Source organism: Haliotis rufescens, unplaced genomic scaffold, assembly GCF_023055435.1.
Source record: "Haliotis rufescens isolate VD_foot unplaced genomic scaffold, xgHalRufe1.0.p SCAF_6, whole genome shotgun sequence".
Classification (NCBI taxonomy): domain Eukaryota; kingdom Metazoa; phylum Mollusca; class Gastropoda; order Lepetellida; family Haliotidae; genus Haliotis; species Haliotis rufescens.
In genome coordinates this window covers 4,370,126-4,387,500 of record NW_025964334.1, presented here as the reverse complement: position 1 = coordinate 4,387,500, position 17,375 = coordinate 4,370,126, and the positions used below count along the sequence as shown (strand labels likewise).

General features: G+C 40.6%; 1 protein-coding gene across 1 annotated transcript in view; it reads right to left on the bottom strand.

Annotated features, from left to right (window-relative positions):
- The window catches only part of LOC124120059 (ETS homologous factor-like), a 44,035-nt gene extending 34,905 nt beyond the window's left edge, over positions 1-9,130 (bottom strand). Inside the window, exon 1 of the mRNA XM_046482776.2 lies at positions 8,983-9,130. Within this exon, the coding sequence (XP_046338732.2) occupies positions 8,983-9,112 (130 nt within the window). The 5' untranslated portion in view covers positions 9,113-9,130. The remainder of the gene's footprint in view (positions 1-8,982) is intronic.
- Between the last annotated feature and the right edge of the window lie 8,245 nt (positions 9,131-17,375).

Genomic DNA, 17,375 nt, shown 5'->3' with positions numbered 1-17,375 from the left:
TGGTCCACACAACTGACCAAACGAAGCGCCTGTAAAATCCCAATAACACATCAGCCAAATGAACCAATCTCATTGCTTCAATATCGTCTTTGTGTTTATTGTTGAACAGGTATTACATATGACACGTCACGTATTGTTTTAGAAACTGAGCCAGAATATTAAACATCAGTCTCAAGCTAGACACTGTAGCAGACTGTAAAGCAAAAAACATCTATTTCAGAAGATCCAAAATGTCATTGTTAAAATGTGGAGACGAATCCCAGTTCCACTTATCATCGGATATAGAAGCTGCGATCACATTGTAACAAATATATTTGGGATAACGTTCTTAGTAAAGTACAGATTCTAGTAATTTTGGGGTTGAGTCCCATCCGGGATTCGAACCCACACTGCCAGACTGAGGCACGTAATCTCTAGCACACAAAGTCAGCGTTCTAACGCACTCAGGCATCATATTCAGGGGGCGGTTGGGTAGCCGAAAGGTTAAAGCGTTCGTTCGTCGCGCCGAAGACCCGGGTTCGATTCTCCACATGGGTACAATGTGTGAAGCTCATTTCTGGTGTCCCCTGCCGTGATATTGCTGGAATATTGCTAAAAACGGTGTAAAACCATACTCACTCACTCATCATATTTAATCTGCTCGTTATCACATATTAAAGGCACTCATCATATACAACTGTGGTATCACATAAAATCTGCCCTTCGCCATGACGTATGCTCGGCTTCCTCACTTGGTAAATTCACTTGGTATGACCGGCTTTTATCACACAATAATATCTATAACGTCTTAAGATAGGGGCATGTTTCCCCTTTATATAGTGATATTAAACGTCTGTACATAGTGACATGCTGCGCATTTAAAGAGTGATATTAGCGCCTTTAAATAGTGACATGCTGCTTATTTACAGAGTGATATTAGCGCCTTTAAAATAGTGACATGCTGCTTATTTACAGAGTGATATTAACGCCTTTAAATAGTGACATGTTGCTCATTAAGATAGTGATATAGGGCGCCTGTACATAGTGAAGGCGAGACCAAGGATATTGTGATAGGCAGCCCGTGTGCCAGGGGCAATGGAACATTGACGCGCGGTCACCACGAACACTGCGAGAAGTTGACACCAATACAAAAGCCCGGCTCAGAATGTGACATTTTCACTCAGGTGGACTGTCACATCAGGATAGGAACGCCCCCTTCGCCCCACGAACCCCCCACCCCTACAAATCTTCCCCTCCGTTACGCGTTGGGGCGGCACGGCCAAAGAGATACACAGAAGTGGGAATATAGACATGTTTTTTCAAAGGCTTGCTGGTATGCCTGGTCATTATAAATGACATCCAGGCATTGATATAGAGATTATTTCGTGATACCTTTTGCCTCAGTTATTCTTCAGCGTTTTTGTACATCTGACCAACAGCAGCCGAGCTCTGTTTTCTGACACAAGATTCGTAAGATTTGTGTCTCAAACGAAGTGTTGTGTTCAAGTAGGGTCAGTCGTGACGTCACAAGGCAACCTTTGAGTGGTAGAATGCATGTATGTAATCAGTCAGTGAAGGATTTAACATGCATTTGGTGTGAATTGGTCCTGTTTCCATATTATTTACATACGTCTTATTATGACGAGATGACGAGATGGGTATGTTGACTATTAGGTGCGACAAAAAGTTCAATTTTCATGTCAACGAATGTGATGCACTTTCACCACTATGTTCTGGTAGATTTGTTTGTATGGATTGAAACGATTTATTTTTTAGCTTTTTAACTCTCGAACAAGAGGGAACAATCGACATACATCCGTCGAGACGGCCAATGTTTCTATTTCAATGGTATAGGTCACAGTCAGGGTTTCTGGGAGAACAACGGATCAGCATACATAAGGAAGCATACATCCTCGAGATGTTGCAGTATAGTCCAGCCCATTAGCACACATAAATAACGAATATACATGCAATGTTTTCTCCAAGTGTACGTACGAGGAATTGGAATTACACCTCCTGGAATATCGTGTTTTATGTACAACACATTGCCATACATGACGAAGATGCATACTTTAAGTTTCATACATGAGGTACAACTTATAGACATAAACTGACGGGGAAGAGAAAGTATACACCCATGTTTGATGGAGACTAAAAATTTAAAAAAACAAAAATGGTTATTCGAAAGTGATGCTGTGTTGGTTATTACGCTTAAAGGAATCGGGGCAATGGGGTAGCCTAGTGGTTAAAGCGTTCGCTCGTCTTCCCAAAGACCCGGGTTCGATTCCCCACATGGGTACAATATGTAAAGCTCATTTCTGGTGTCCCCCGCCGTGATATTGCTGGAATATTGCTAAAAGCGGCGAAAAACCATACTCACTCACTCAGTCAGCCCATATCATCGGTAGTTTATAAAGACAGATTGTTCTCATTTTTTCTTATGGAAATGGTTTTATCGCTTTTATTATTATGTTTTATAACGAATTAGTATACATGCATAACGAAATATACATGCTTTAAGTTTCATGTTGTAGGTACAAATAGTTGGCATAATGAGATATGCATGCTAGTTGTTTGAGGGTATAGTACAGAAGATTGGCTTATAACTAGCAAACATATATGCAATGTTTTTCAAAATAAAGAAAAAAAGAATTTGGTCACATTACGAAAAATTATATAGGTGCAACGATTGAGAACGCATTAAATCTTCTATAGGTTTCGTACGGAAGTATGACATATTGCCATATATACAAAGCGTGAAATACATGCCTTAGTTTTACAGTGTAAGTATGACATATTGCCATATATACATAGCGTGAAATACATGCCTTAGTTTTACAGTGTAAGTATGACATATTGCCATATATACATAGCGTTAAATACATGCCTTAGTTTCATAATGTAAGTATGACATATTGCCATATATACATAGCGTGAAATACATGCCTTAGTTTTACAGTGTAAGTATGACATATTGCCATATATACATAGCGTGAAATACATGCCTTAGTTTTACAGTGTAAGTATGACATATTGCCATATATACAAAGCGTGAAATACATCCCTTAGTTTCACAGTGTAAGTATGACATATTGCCATATATACATAGCGTGAAATACATGCCTTAGTTTCATAGTGTAAGTATGACATATTGCCATATATACATAGCGTGAAATACATGCCTTAGTTTTACAGTGTAAGTATGACATATTGCCATATATACATAGCGTGAAATACATGCCTTAGTTTTACAGTGTAAGTATGACATATTGCCATATATACATAGCGTGAAATACATGCCTTAGTTTTACAGTGTAAGTATGACATATTGCCATATATACATAGCGTGAAATACATGCCTTAGTTTTACAGTGTAAGTATGACATATTGCCATATATACATAGCGTGAAATACATGCCTTAGTTTCATATTGTAAGTATGACATATTGGCATATATGCAAAGCGTGAAATGAATCCAATACGTGTTATTGTGATAAAATGACGATGCGGCGACAAATGCAATGTTACATATCCCTTGCATTGATTTACGGTAGATTACGATGGGAATACATGGACGCTAATTGCTTGCTATAGATCTAGAAGTAAACACGCATCTGTTTAACGCACAGGTTGATTACAGGTGTGTATTCTGTTCCCAGGATCAGCCCTTCTAACCTTGACTGGTTTCTTCCATGTAAACTGTTGCCGCAAGGTGCTCTAACGCTGGTCACGTGATCCTGCAACCTGGTCAATATTGGCTCAGCTCCACGGCTTTGTTCGGAAAGTTGCAGCACACATCGAAATGCTTTCTTGCATAAATTCCCATGTTACACACATCCCTGACAATGCAACAGTAAACCCGGAGGTCAGACGCCAACTGCTTAATGTGGATGAAATTAGGACAGACCTATGAAAGAGTATTCACTTTTCACAAGACTTCTGTGCGGGGGAGACAGGGTGGGGAAGTGGTTAAAGTGTTCGCTCGTTTTAACTTCTCACTAGAACGTGATGAGACGGCTATGTTCATTTCTTGCGTGTCCTATTTATGAAGATATACGCTCATATTATTTTCCCTATTAAGACTTTATTACTGGTAATAATCGTAAAGACATACTAGTTAGAATGTTAAACTCTTCTGATGTAAACTGTCTTGAGAACTTAACCAATTATGTTAAAGATGCTATCTGTCTTCGTTCTTCTTACCTGTTAATATTATTTCATGCAGCACTTGATGTGAAACTAAATTATATATATACATATATACCCATTATATACATAAATTATGTATATCTGTACGTTGGCCCGAGGCCTTATTACCGAATAAACTGATTGATTGATTTGAAATTAATCTTCTGTACATTTTGGATGTCCATGCTTTCTGCTTTAACTAATTAAGTTAAAGATCGGTTTGGGGAATGGTCGGTGTTTAGTTTTATTGAAGTCCATACATGTTTGAAAACTATTTGTTGGATTACCTTGTCAAACATGTCAAACAGTTTTCCGCCATGACGGACATGTTTTATGTTCCAAGTATTCCCCTTTAATACACTGCGACGTCACACATGGTCTACACCGTTGGCAGCATTCAAGTAGTAGTATCCTCAACCGCTGCATATCCTATCTAACCTAACCATTATCAGATCAAGAGCAGAATGAGACATAGGTATATCCTGACCATACGATCTACGATAGCAGTTACACACCTATACCCTGACCATACGATCTACGATAGAAGTTACACACCTATACCCTGACCATACGATCTACGATAGCAGTTACACACGTATACCCTGACCATACGATCTACGATAGCAGTTACACACGTATACCCTGACCATACGATCTACGATAGCAGTTACACACGTATACCCTGACCATACGATCTACGATAGCAGTTACACACGTATACCCTGACCATACGATCTACAATAGCGGTTACACACCTATACCCTGACCATACGATCTACGATAGAAGTTACACACGTAAACCCTGACCATACGATCTACGATAGCAGTTACACACGTATACCCTGACCATACGATCTACGATAGCAGTTACACACGTATACCCTGACCATACGATCTACGATAGCAGTTACACACCTATACCCTGACCATACGATCTACGATAGCAGTTACACACGTATACCCTGACCATACGATCTACGATAGCAGTTACACACCTATACCCTGACCATACGATCTACGATAGCAGTTACACACGTATACCCTGACCATACGATCTACGATAGCAGTTACACACCTATACCCTGACCATACGATCCACGATAAGTGCATACGTATATCGTCATAATACGATGTATGATAAGCGGTTACACACGTATATGCTGACCATACGATCTACGATATCAGTTACACACGTATACCCTGACCATACGATCTACGATAAGTAGTTGCATGCGTATATCGTCATAATACGATGTATGATAAGCGGTTACACACGTATATCCTGACCATAGGATACAAGATAAGCAATGGTTCAAGTATATCCTGATCTGATGCCAGTATGATTTATCTTGATAAAATGATAGAAAGAAAGTAGGAGTCAAGACGCATTTTCAATCCCGAAACCAGCAGCAACTGGTACTAAGATTATAAGGTATCATTCACGTAGCATGTGAGGATACAACCCTAATACATCCCGACAATATCACTCATGTAGGTCTATTACACTGACCATATGTCATAAGAAGAATCAGGCTATATCGGTCCATGTACTACAAGAACAACCATGATATATCGCAATATCTGCCCATGTGCGACAAGACGTATATCGTAATATTAAACGACATTTCTGAAGAATAATTATGTATATCGTAATATCTAACCATATGCCACAAGACGAATCATGACATATCGTGATATCTAACCATATGCCACAGGAAGAACCATGATATGTCGTACTATATGTCCATTGTCACTCGAAGAAACGTAATATATCGTTCTATCTAACCATATGCCACAAGAAGAATTATGATTTATCGTAATATCTAATCATATGCCACAAGATGAATTGTTATGTATTGTAACTTTATAAACATATGCCACAGGAAGAACAATCATATGTCGCAATACCACAAGAAGAATCATGATATATCGTAATATTTAACCATATGCCACAGAAAGAACAACGATATGTCGCAATATCTAACCAAATGCCACAAGAAGAATTGTGATATGTCGTTATATCTCACCTTATCAGGGAAAGACATGACCCATTACCGAAGAGAGTCCGACATAATAAATAAAATCGTCTCCGATATGTTGAAGATGTTCACGTTGGTATAGACAAGAGCGACTGAGAGTTACAACACAAGAGCGGCTGAGAGTTACAACACAAGAGCGGCTGAGAGTTACAACACAAGAGCGACTGAGAGTTACAACACAAGAGCGTCTGAGATGCTAAATACAAAAGGGTCCTAGATGATAAGCACAGGAGCGTCTGAGATGTTAAATACAAGAGCGAATGAGATGTTAAATACAAGAGCGAATAAGATGTTAAATACAAGAGAGTTTGAAATGTTAAACACAAAAGCGTCCGAGATGTTTAATACAAGAGCGTCTGAGATGTTAAACACAAGAGCGTCTGAGATGTTAAATACAAGAGCGTCTGAGATGTTAAATACAAGAGAGTCTGAGATGTTAAACACAAGAGCGTCTGAGATGTTTAATATAAGAGCGTCTGTGGTGATAAATACAAGAGCGTCTGAGATGTTAAACACAAGAGCGTCTGAGATGTTAAACACAAGAGTGTCTGAGACGTAAAACACAAGAGCATCCGAGATGATTAACACAGTTGAGCATCTGAGACGTAAAACACAAGAGCACCTGAGATGTTTAACACAAGAGCGTCTGAGATGTAAAAAAACAAGAGCGTCAAAGACGTAAAACACAAGAGCATCCGAGATGTTAAACACAGGGGCGCCTGAGACGTAAAACACAAGAGCATCTGAGATGTTAAACACCAGAGCGTATCATATGTTTACAAGGGCGTCTGAGATGTTAAATACAAGAGCGTCTGAGATTTTAAACACAAGTGCGTCTGAGATGTTAAATACAAGAGCGTCTGAGATGTTAAATATAAGAGCGTCTGAGATGATAAATACAAGAGCGTCTGAGATGTTAAACACAAGAGCGTCCGAGATGTTAAATACAAGAGCGTCTGAGATGTTAAATACAAGAGCGTCTGAGATGTTTAACACAAGAGCGTCTGAGATGTTAAATACAAGAGCGTCCGAGATGTTGAACACAGATGAGCGTCTGAGATGTTAAACACCAGGGCGTATCATATGTTTACATGAGCGTCTGAGATGTGAAATACAAAAGCGTCTGAGATGATAAATACAAGAGCGTCTGAGATGATTAACACAGTTAAGCGTCTGAGACGTAAAACACAAGAGCATCTGAGATGTTAAACACAGGGGCGCCTGAGACATAAAGTACAAGAGCATCTGAGATGTTAAACACAAGAGCCTCTGAGACGTAAAACACAAGAGCATCTGAGACGTAAAACACAAGAGCGTCCGAGATATAAAAATCAAGAGCGTCTGAGACGTAAATCACAAGAGCGTCTGCGATGTTAAACACAAGAGCATCTGAGACGTAAAACACAAGAGCGTCTGAAACGTAAAACACATGAGCGCCTGAGACATAAAGTACAAGAGCATCTGAGATGTTAAACACAAGAGCGTCTGAGACGTATAACACAGGGGCGTCTGAGACGTAAATTCAAAGGAGGGTCTGAGACGTAAATTCACAGGAGCGTCTGAGACGTAAAACACAAGAGCGCCTGAGACGTAAAACACAAGAGCGTCCGATACGTAAAACACAAGAGCATCTGAGACGTAAAACACAAGAGCATCTGAGATGTTAAACATGGGGGCGTCTGAGATGTTAAACACAGGGGCGTCTGAGATGTTAAACACGGGGGCGTCTGAGACGTAAAACACGGGGGCGTCTGAGATGTTAAACACGGGGGCGTCTGAGATGTTAAACACAAGAGCGTCTGAGATGTAAAACACTACAGCGTCTGAGCGGGCAAAACTAAACAGTAATCTATGCACATCAACAAGCAGTAGGCAGGCAAGCAGGAGAACGTCTTGTCGGCACATTGAAGGTATGAAGTCTGCCCGACATACAGAGGCAGGTTCAATGCTTACATGTCGCAATTAAAGCTACCGTTTGTAATTCACTTAAAGTGACATAGTGAAATCGACAGTAATATCAAAATATTCCTCACTCACTCAGCAATAGAGCCACTGATCCAGGGTCGCAAGGTATAGCGGCTCCTGATTACCTACCACATCAACTACTGTGTGGGGACCATACACCGAGGCGCATCGTAGTGTTTTATATAGGGAAACAAGGTAGGATTTGGGTTCGCCCTATCAATATTCGCTGCGTTAGTGTTCCAAGTCATGTGGTAACTTAAACAAATGCGAGCATGACATTTGTGAGCAGCATACCTCGGAAGTGTCGAAACCTGTTTAGTTGCAATACGGAAACAACCGTGTCAACAATAATATTGAATTCCTTCATCTTTTTTCGTTTCTCGTTTGACTTAAAAGAAATCATAATGCAATTTTTCCAATAATTTATAAACATTGCATACAGCTACATGTACCACCCCTCTCGCACACAACACACATCACAGCATTGCCTGTAAATAATATGTAATAGATTGATACGCGTGTCAAAACATGTGATTAAACTAAGTAGCAATAAACTGTAATAAACAAGCACTGTGTGAATAAAATAATACAAATCAATATTTATTCCCCGACAGAACAACACAGTCAATGTGACCTGTGCCAAATGTAACGTTACATAACAACTCATGCTGTCATTAAAAGTACGAGGTTCATATTGTGGCAAGTCATGAAACTCAATATATAACAAATCCAATGCTTCTATATATCAGGCTTCATTAATCAATATATTGAACACTGTATTTAAGACTGTGACAAAATAGCCTTGTCTCACCTGGGAAAACATTTATGTTTTGTTGCCGTGAAGCGACTGCAGCACCACAAACACTGTCAACTGTGGCGCTTCTCGCCCTCACTCGTTCTCTCTCTCTACTCGTGTTTTCTTTAACACTTTCTCCCGTCATGCAATCCCTGCACCTAGTAATACGTACGCTCGTCAATGAGCGTGACCTGCTTAGTTCTGATTGGCTGCTGACAGAACAGAGTCGACCAATCAGCGAACACAAATAGACGGAAGAAAATGTGGCCGGTTGATAGAGGTGTGTGTCATGTTAACAAAATGTCATTAGCGACAGACGGGCCTGTAGCACACAGGTAGCAGGCTAGCTGAACACTGAATCTATGAAACTAAAACATTAATCCATACCCCACATCTCAAAACCACCCTGCTCGTGTACAATGGTCGAACTGTGACAAGCGTTTATCTCATATAAATGCTTCTCCCCCTGCCGTCGGCCGACATTCGTATATCATCCCGTCACATTAACTGATTGATATTCTTGCCTCAGGGTAGGTGTGTTCTGTTTATAGGAAAGCGCTGGGACGACGACGGGAAGGTGGTAGGTGTTGTGGGAGACATTCTCTGTGTGAGGCCAGGCTAGGGTTAGGCAGCACATCGAGATATTTAGCTTGGTGAATGCGATAAACATCAACACTGCACTCAATTCAGGAATTATCGAACACCGTTATTTATGCCCGGCTGTCAATAAACGTTTACTTATACGTATGTATTTCACCTATGTGTTTATGTAATAAAGTCACACATCTATCTATCTATCTATCTATCTATCTATCTATCTATCTATCTATCTATCTATCTATCTATCACTGATACAGAACTATGCTTTTTCAATACTTATTTTGAATGTATATCATTGTTTTATAGTGTAAGGCGATATATCATTGTTACGGTTGTATATAATCGTTACAGAGAGATTATAGTTATATATCATTGTTAAATAGAATTATGGTTATATATCATCCATACGGCATTTTTTTCAATTTCTTTATTCAACGTACTGAGGAGGCCACAGGCCTATAGTACAATCATGATTACAGGAGCAATTGGTACAATCATATAATTTCCAAACTTGATTTTCTTTGTATAAAAGCATGATATATGTACATAGAAAGATTTCTTATGGTTTCGATGTTGCTAGTGGTCAGTAATAGTTTAAACTTAAATGTACAATGGTTTATATGAAAATATTTTGGTAAATATACTTTTCTTAGTTCATCATAATGCGGGCATACTAGTAAAAAGTGATACTCGTCCTCAATTAATCCTAGGTCACATAGTGGACAGAGTCTATTTTCTCTCGGAATATTTTTATCCATCCATACGGCAAAAGGGCAACAGTGAAATTATTTTCTGAGCATATTATGTTTTCATTCATGCTGACTGTCTCCTTCACGCCTACTGGTCCGTTGTTTTGTTTGCAGGTCACAGTAACGAAACAGCATAATAACGGATTGGCGCAGATAATCTGCTGATGTCGTTCATTGGCCATGACGTCACCGACAGTTGTTTATGTGGCGTCGCTCCACAACGAACTGACAGTTATTCCTTTAAACGTAAGTACAAAAAGATCAACTGTCAAGCTGTGTATACGTAAGTAGGTATCAGGTATTATAATCATGTGTGCATGCTATTGTCTCTTAGATATGTTTGTGGGATTTGTGTTACAGACGGAATATGTTTTCGGTCTTCACTTCGTCCAAATAATAAAATATTACGTGTGATCTGTGGGTCTAAAGATGTCTTCACGACACATTAAACGGGACATCTAGCACGTTTCCACAATCACAATTGTGTTTTCCAGGATGTTCTCGACGAAATTATACCCTCCATAAAACTGCAAGCGATTAAGTCATCCAATGTCAGTCTGAGTGAGGACGGCGAGGTTCACGTGCACATTCAAACAGTTATGAAAACAGATCATATCTGAACTCATCGATTATTCTTTAATTGAGTTATGTTTTTATTTTGCAATTTTAACCTTGCCTGAAGCTAAATATTTCAATATGTCAAGTTCAATTTCCTGTGTGTTGTTTTTGTAATAGTTTTACACCACAGTCAACCATATTTCTGCAATATCCCAGCTTTATCATTGCGGCCCGGGTAAGACAAACCAGTGGTCGATATCATGACCAACGCCCCATGGAGCCAGGGTACATTAACTGTCACACACACCACAGGAGTGGGATCACACCGTCACCGTCATCATCACAGTCACGTTACACCAAAGCCTGATTCTGATTTTATTCTACTATTAAGACAAGCATTAAATCCCGACCCGGAATTCACTGTGAATTAAATTGCCGGGATATATAACACTTACCTTACTTAGACAACATTCCACACGGCCATTCCGGAATTATAACTAAAGTAGTATGCATGTATTCCTGAAACAATGATCAATTCCGCTGAATCTACCAGGATAATAAGAAGTATTACATCCGTGTGATATGAGTATAAATGATCGACTAATAATAGACTCTATAAATCGCCAGAGCAATAACTTTTCGCCTGTCCTTTGGTTAAAGCCTTGACCTGACCCCTGAAACAACTGGACTACTGGTATGTATACATTCATCAAACACGTATATAAAATGTCAAGGCCAGAAAATGACCGGTCTAGTTTTTCCGACGAAATATATCCTGTTGGGCACGTAGTCTGGTGATGACATCATTAGCATTATGACGTAAGAACGTAACGTCATGTTATGCGATGACTTTCTCCACATCTTTAGACATGAGAAAATATTATTTTTCTTGAAATGAATATGTTGCTCCTTGGTAATCACGTGGAACGATTCAACCTTCAGTTGAAATAAAAACAACCAACAAAAAACATTTCCATAATCATAAGAAATCTCTACCAAAAGTAGAGTTCAGCAGAATATACAACAATTTGTTTGTAGTAGTAACATATGACAGATAGTGGTCAACTTGGAGTTCCACTGTTCTTTCTATTGCACTGATCGTAATTTTGACGGTGACATCTACCTGGTCATAACTGGTTAAAACTAATTTAAACTTACTTTGGAAACATATTCTAACACATCGCACTTAGTTCGCTTGTTTTAGTTTAATAGTTTGTTAGGGACAAAACAGTTAATCGATGTGCCATAATCTACGTCTGATTCAAAATTTTCTTCGTTAATCTTGTGATTTGTGTCATGTGTGTTTGTGTCATGTGACTGTATGTCATCTGCGTTTGTGTCATGTGACTGTATGTCATATGTGTTTGTGTCATGTGTCTGTATGTCATCTGTGTTTGTGTCATGTGACTGGACGTCATTTGTGTTTGTGTAATGTGACTGGACGTCATCTGTGTTTTTGTCATGTGTCTGTACGTCATCTGTGTTTGTGTCATGTGACTGTGCACCAACTCTGTTTGTGCCATGTGTCTGTACTTCATCTGTGTTTGTGTCATGTGTCTGTACGTCATCTGTGTTTGTGTCATGTGACTGGACGTCATCTGTGTTTGTGTCATGTGACTGGACGTCATCTGTGTTTGTGTCATGTGTGTGTATGTCATCTGTGTTTGTGTCATGTGTCTGTATGTCATCTGTGTTTGTGTCATGTGACTGGACGTCATCTGTGTTTGTGTCATGTGTCTGTTCGTCATCTGTGTTTGTGTCATGTGACTGGACGTCATCTGTGTTTGTGTCATGTGACTGGACGTCATCTGTGTTTGTGTCATGTGTCTCTACGTCATCTGTGTTTGTGTCATATGACTGGATGTCATCTGTGTTTGTGTCATGTGTGTGTATGTCATCTGTGTTTGTGTCATGTGTCTGTATGTCATCTGTGTTTGTGTCATGTGACTGTATGTCATGTGTGTTTGTGTCATGTGTCTGTTCGTCATCTGTGTTTGTGTCATGTGACTGGACGTCATCTATGTTTGTGTCATGTGTCTGGACGTCATCTGTGTTTGTGTCATGTGACTGTACGTCATCTGTGTTTGTGTCATGTGACTGTACGTCATCTGTGTTTGTGTCATGTGTCTGTTCGTCATCTGTGTTTGTGTCATGTGACTGGACGTCATCTGTGTTTGTGTCATGTGACTGTACGTCATCTGTGTTTGTGTCATGTGTCTGTTCGTCATCTGTGTTTGTGTCATGTGACTGTACGTCATCTGTGTTTGTGTCATGTGACTGTACGTCATCTGTGTTTGTGTCATGTGTCTGTTCGTCATCTGTGTTTGTGTCATGTGTCTGGACGTCATCTGTGTTTGTGTCATGTGACTGTACGTCATCTGTGTTTGTGTCATGTGTCTGTTCGTCATCTGTGTTTGTGTCATGTGACTGGACGTCATCTGTGTTTGTGTCATGTGACTGGACGTCATCTTTGTTTGTGTCATGTGTCTGTACGTAATCTGTGTTTGTGTCATATGACTGGACGTCATCTGTGTTTGTGTCATGTGTGTGTATGTCATCTGTGTTTGTGTCATGTGTCTGTATGTCATCTGTGTTTGTGTCATGTGACTGTATGTCATATGTGTTTGTGTCATGTGTCTGTTCGTCATCTGTCCTTGTGTCATGTGACTGGACGTCATCTGTGTTTGTGTCATGTGTCTGGACGTCATCTGTGTTTGTGTCATGTGTCTGGACGTCATCTGTGTTTGTGTCATGTGTCTGTATGTCATCTGTGTTTGTGTCATGTGACTGTACGTCATATGTGTTTGTGTCATGTGTCTGTTCGTCATCTGTCCTTGTGTCATGTGTCTGTACGTCATCTGTGTTTGTGTCATGTGACTGTACGTCATCTGTGTTTGTGTCATGTGTCTGTTCGTCATCTGTGTTTGTGTCATGTGTCTGGACGTCATCTGTGTTTGTGTCATGTGACTGTACGTCATCTGTGTTTGTGTCATGTGACTGGACGTCATCTGTGTTTGTGTCATGTGACTGTATGTCATATGTGTTTGTGTCATGTGTCTGTTCGTCATCTGTCCTTGTGTCATGTGACTGGACGTCATCTGTGTTTGTGTCATGTGTCTGTTCGTCATCTGTGTTTGTGTCATGTGACTGGACATCATCTGTGTTTGTGTCATGTGACTGTATGTCATCTGCGTTTGTGTCATGTGACTGTATGTCATCTGTGTTTGTGTCATGTGACTGTACGTCATCTTTGTTTGTGTCATGTGTCTGGACGTCATATGTGTTTGTGTCATGTGTCTGGACGTCATCTGTGTTTGTGTCATGTGACTGGACGTCAACTGTATTTGTGTCATGCATCTGTACGTCATCTGTGTTTGTGTCATGTGACTGGACGTCAACTGTGTTTGTGTCATGTGTCTGTTCGTCATCTGTGTTTGTGTCATGTGACTGGACGTCATCTTTGTTTGTGTCATGTGACTGTACGTCATCTGTGTTTGTGTCATGTGACTGGACGTCATCTGTGTTTGTGTCATGTGTCTGTACGTCATCTGTGTTTGTGTCATGTGACTGGACGTCAACTGTATTTGTGTCATGTGTCTGTACGTCATCTGTGTTTGTGTCATGTGACTGGACGTCAACTGTATTTGTGTCATGTGTCTGTACGTCATCTGTGTTTGTGTCATGTGACTGGACGTCAACTGTATTTGTGTCATGCGTCTGTACGTCATCTGTGTTTGTGTCAGGTGACTGTACGTTAACTGTGTGTTGATGATATTTATACATATTGCAGAAAAAGCTATCATATTGATTTACCTTTTAGCGGTTGGAGCGTGGATGTGACTTAGGTTGTTTCGTAATTGAAAAGAAAAAAATCAAATCAATTTGGTTGAACGCAACACGTTATGGGGTAAACATTCATTTTCATTTAACGATTCTTACATGGATAAAACACGCCTTTTTTTCAAGTTCCTTATCAATGAACCGATAGTAGCGGGTTTGACTGTTTGATTCGACGTTTGGCGAGGATGAACACGCTCAAATGGTATAAACAAGAATCAAAAGAAAAATCAGCGACAAGTGAGCACTCACCCTCAATTAGTAATACCTTCCTGATACGTAAACATGTTTTAATAACGCCGTGAGCCAATAACAGATTGAAATAGACAAATTATTGCGTGAACAGTAAGACATTTCAGAGTTGTAAACATGTCACATGTGATTGCCCGTTAGATTAATGATGTGGCAGGATTCTGACAACGACCCTATTTGTTTTTGTTGTTGTTGTTTGACGAGCAAAGATTTGAAACATTACTACGTTTTTAAGTCTGAAACTTGATTTTATTACAAACTATACGGGATGTAGCTCACAATATCAGCTTAAAACTGATTTGATACCGAGAAATAGAGCCACGGTTCACCTTCAGCCGGCCATCATGATTGTGTTAGTCCTCGTGTAAACACGTCTTCATGGCTCAGATGAAATTCATCGCGACCGCATTATTATCAGAGACGGAAACCGCTGATGCCATTTGGAATGTACCCTTGTTCAATGTATTCTGTCTGCCGAAGGAAACATTACCCTATTGAAAATGGAATGGCCAAAACCTTTACAGACATAGACCTCCTCCGTGGGGTAGTGGTAGACTCCCCGGAGAGCGGAAGGTCCGGGTTCAATCCCCGGCCGCGTCATACTAAAAGACCTTATAAGATGGTACTTGTTGTTACTCTGTCTGGTGCTCAGCATTAAGGGGCTAACAGAAGGACTGGTCGGCTCGGAGTCAGTATACTGTGTCTGGGTGGGGTATTCATGTTAAACTGCGTCATGACTAGAACAATAAATCGGCTCGGACTAGTACAAGCAGCCACACACACACATACACACACACGTGCACGCACGCACGCACGCACGCACACACACACGCACACACACACACACACGCGCACGCACACATGCGCTATGTAAGTGCAATAATCTTGGACGCGACGTTAAACTCCATTTCACCTCACCTTTACAACCCATGCTTGCCGTACAAAGGCGACTATGCTTGTCGTAAGCGGCGACTAAAGGGATCGCGGACTTGGTTGATGCATGTCATCAATACCAATTGCGTGGATATATGCTCATGATATCAATCACTGGGTTGTCTGGTCCTGACTCGATTATTTACAGGGCGCCGTCATATAGCTGGAATATTGCTGAGTGCGGCGTAAAACAAAAAAACAACCGGCCGACCTCACCTTTACAGACATTACTCGAATCCAACGAACTGCAGAATCATAGCCTCGACACAACTCTGCTGTCCGAGGTCACTCTGTGAAATGTCAGTACAGATGTCGCTGAGAGGTATGGAATACTGTAAGGGACATTCTCGCGATCTCGCATTTTCGTGTTTTGGCCATATTTACCTCGTTTCCAAAGGTCGAGATCGCGAGAATGCGAGATCGCGAGAGTGTCCCTTACAGTTTTCCATAGAGAGGAGCCTGCTGTGCTTACTATCAACAGTCTGAACATCGCCAAGTTTCTGCTTTCCAGATTCACGCGGCAAAGGAAAACTAACAATCTTGTGGGATGACAGGAACAAGCATGAACTGAAAAGTAAATGAGGATTATCACAGTCAAGAAGTGAAAATATATACAATACCCCGAAACACCATGGTGGCTTGTTTCCTCATTGACCTGGGCACGGGCGGCCCAGTCGACCAAGGCGCCGCAATTCGCTGTGCAGAACTGCGTCCCTTGGGCACGCCAGAAACCTATGATTGTGAGTTCGCCCCGATTATGTTTCTAGGTTTGTCAGCACCATACCCGTGCTCGTGAGTTTCACCGAAGTGGTATATGTCTGAGACCTGCATCACTTCGGACTTTCCTCCCACATTAAGCTGAAACGCCGCGATATAACTGGAATACTGTTAAAAGCGGCGTTAAACCCAACTCACTCACTCACTCACTCACTCCTGATTGACATGGACTTGAGTCCATTTTCTTTTTTTATTCTGTTTATTTATCACGGACTTGCAAGTCCGTGATAAATAAACAGAATAAAAAAAGAAAATGGACAGCATTCTAACAGCTCGTGTGTCCAGCCTCAACACGCCATCTGCCCTTTCAAAAATCAATTTATTTCCTGTTAATCTATATTCCGCTTTCTTATTACAGTTTCAAGATTTACGCGAACGGACGATCGAGCTGATCGAGGTTAGAAAAGGCGATGAAACAGAAGGCCGCTTTGAAAATCATATCACGGCTCGTCAGCTTGATGTGGGAGGAAAGCACGAAGTGATTCTGGTTTACCACTGAAACCAACGAGCACGGGTAAGTGCTGACAAACATAGAAACATAATCGGGGCGAACCGGGATTCGAACCCACGATCATAGATTTCTGGCGTGCACAAGGGACGCAACTCTGCACAGCGAATTGCGGCGCCTTAGACGACTATGACAGGAAAGAATTCACGTACTGTGTGGTGCTATTTATTTTGAAGTTGTTACCGCAATAAATA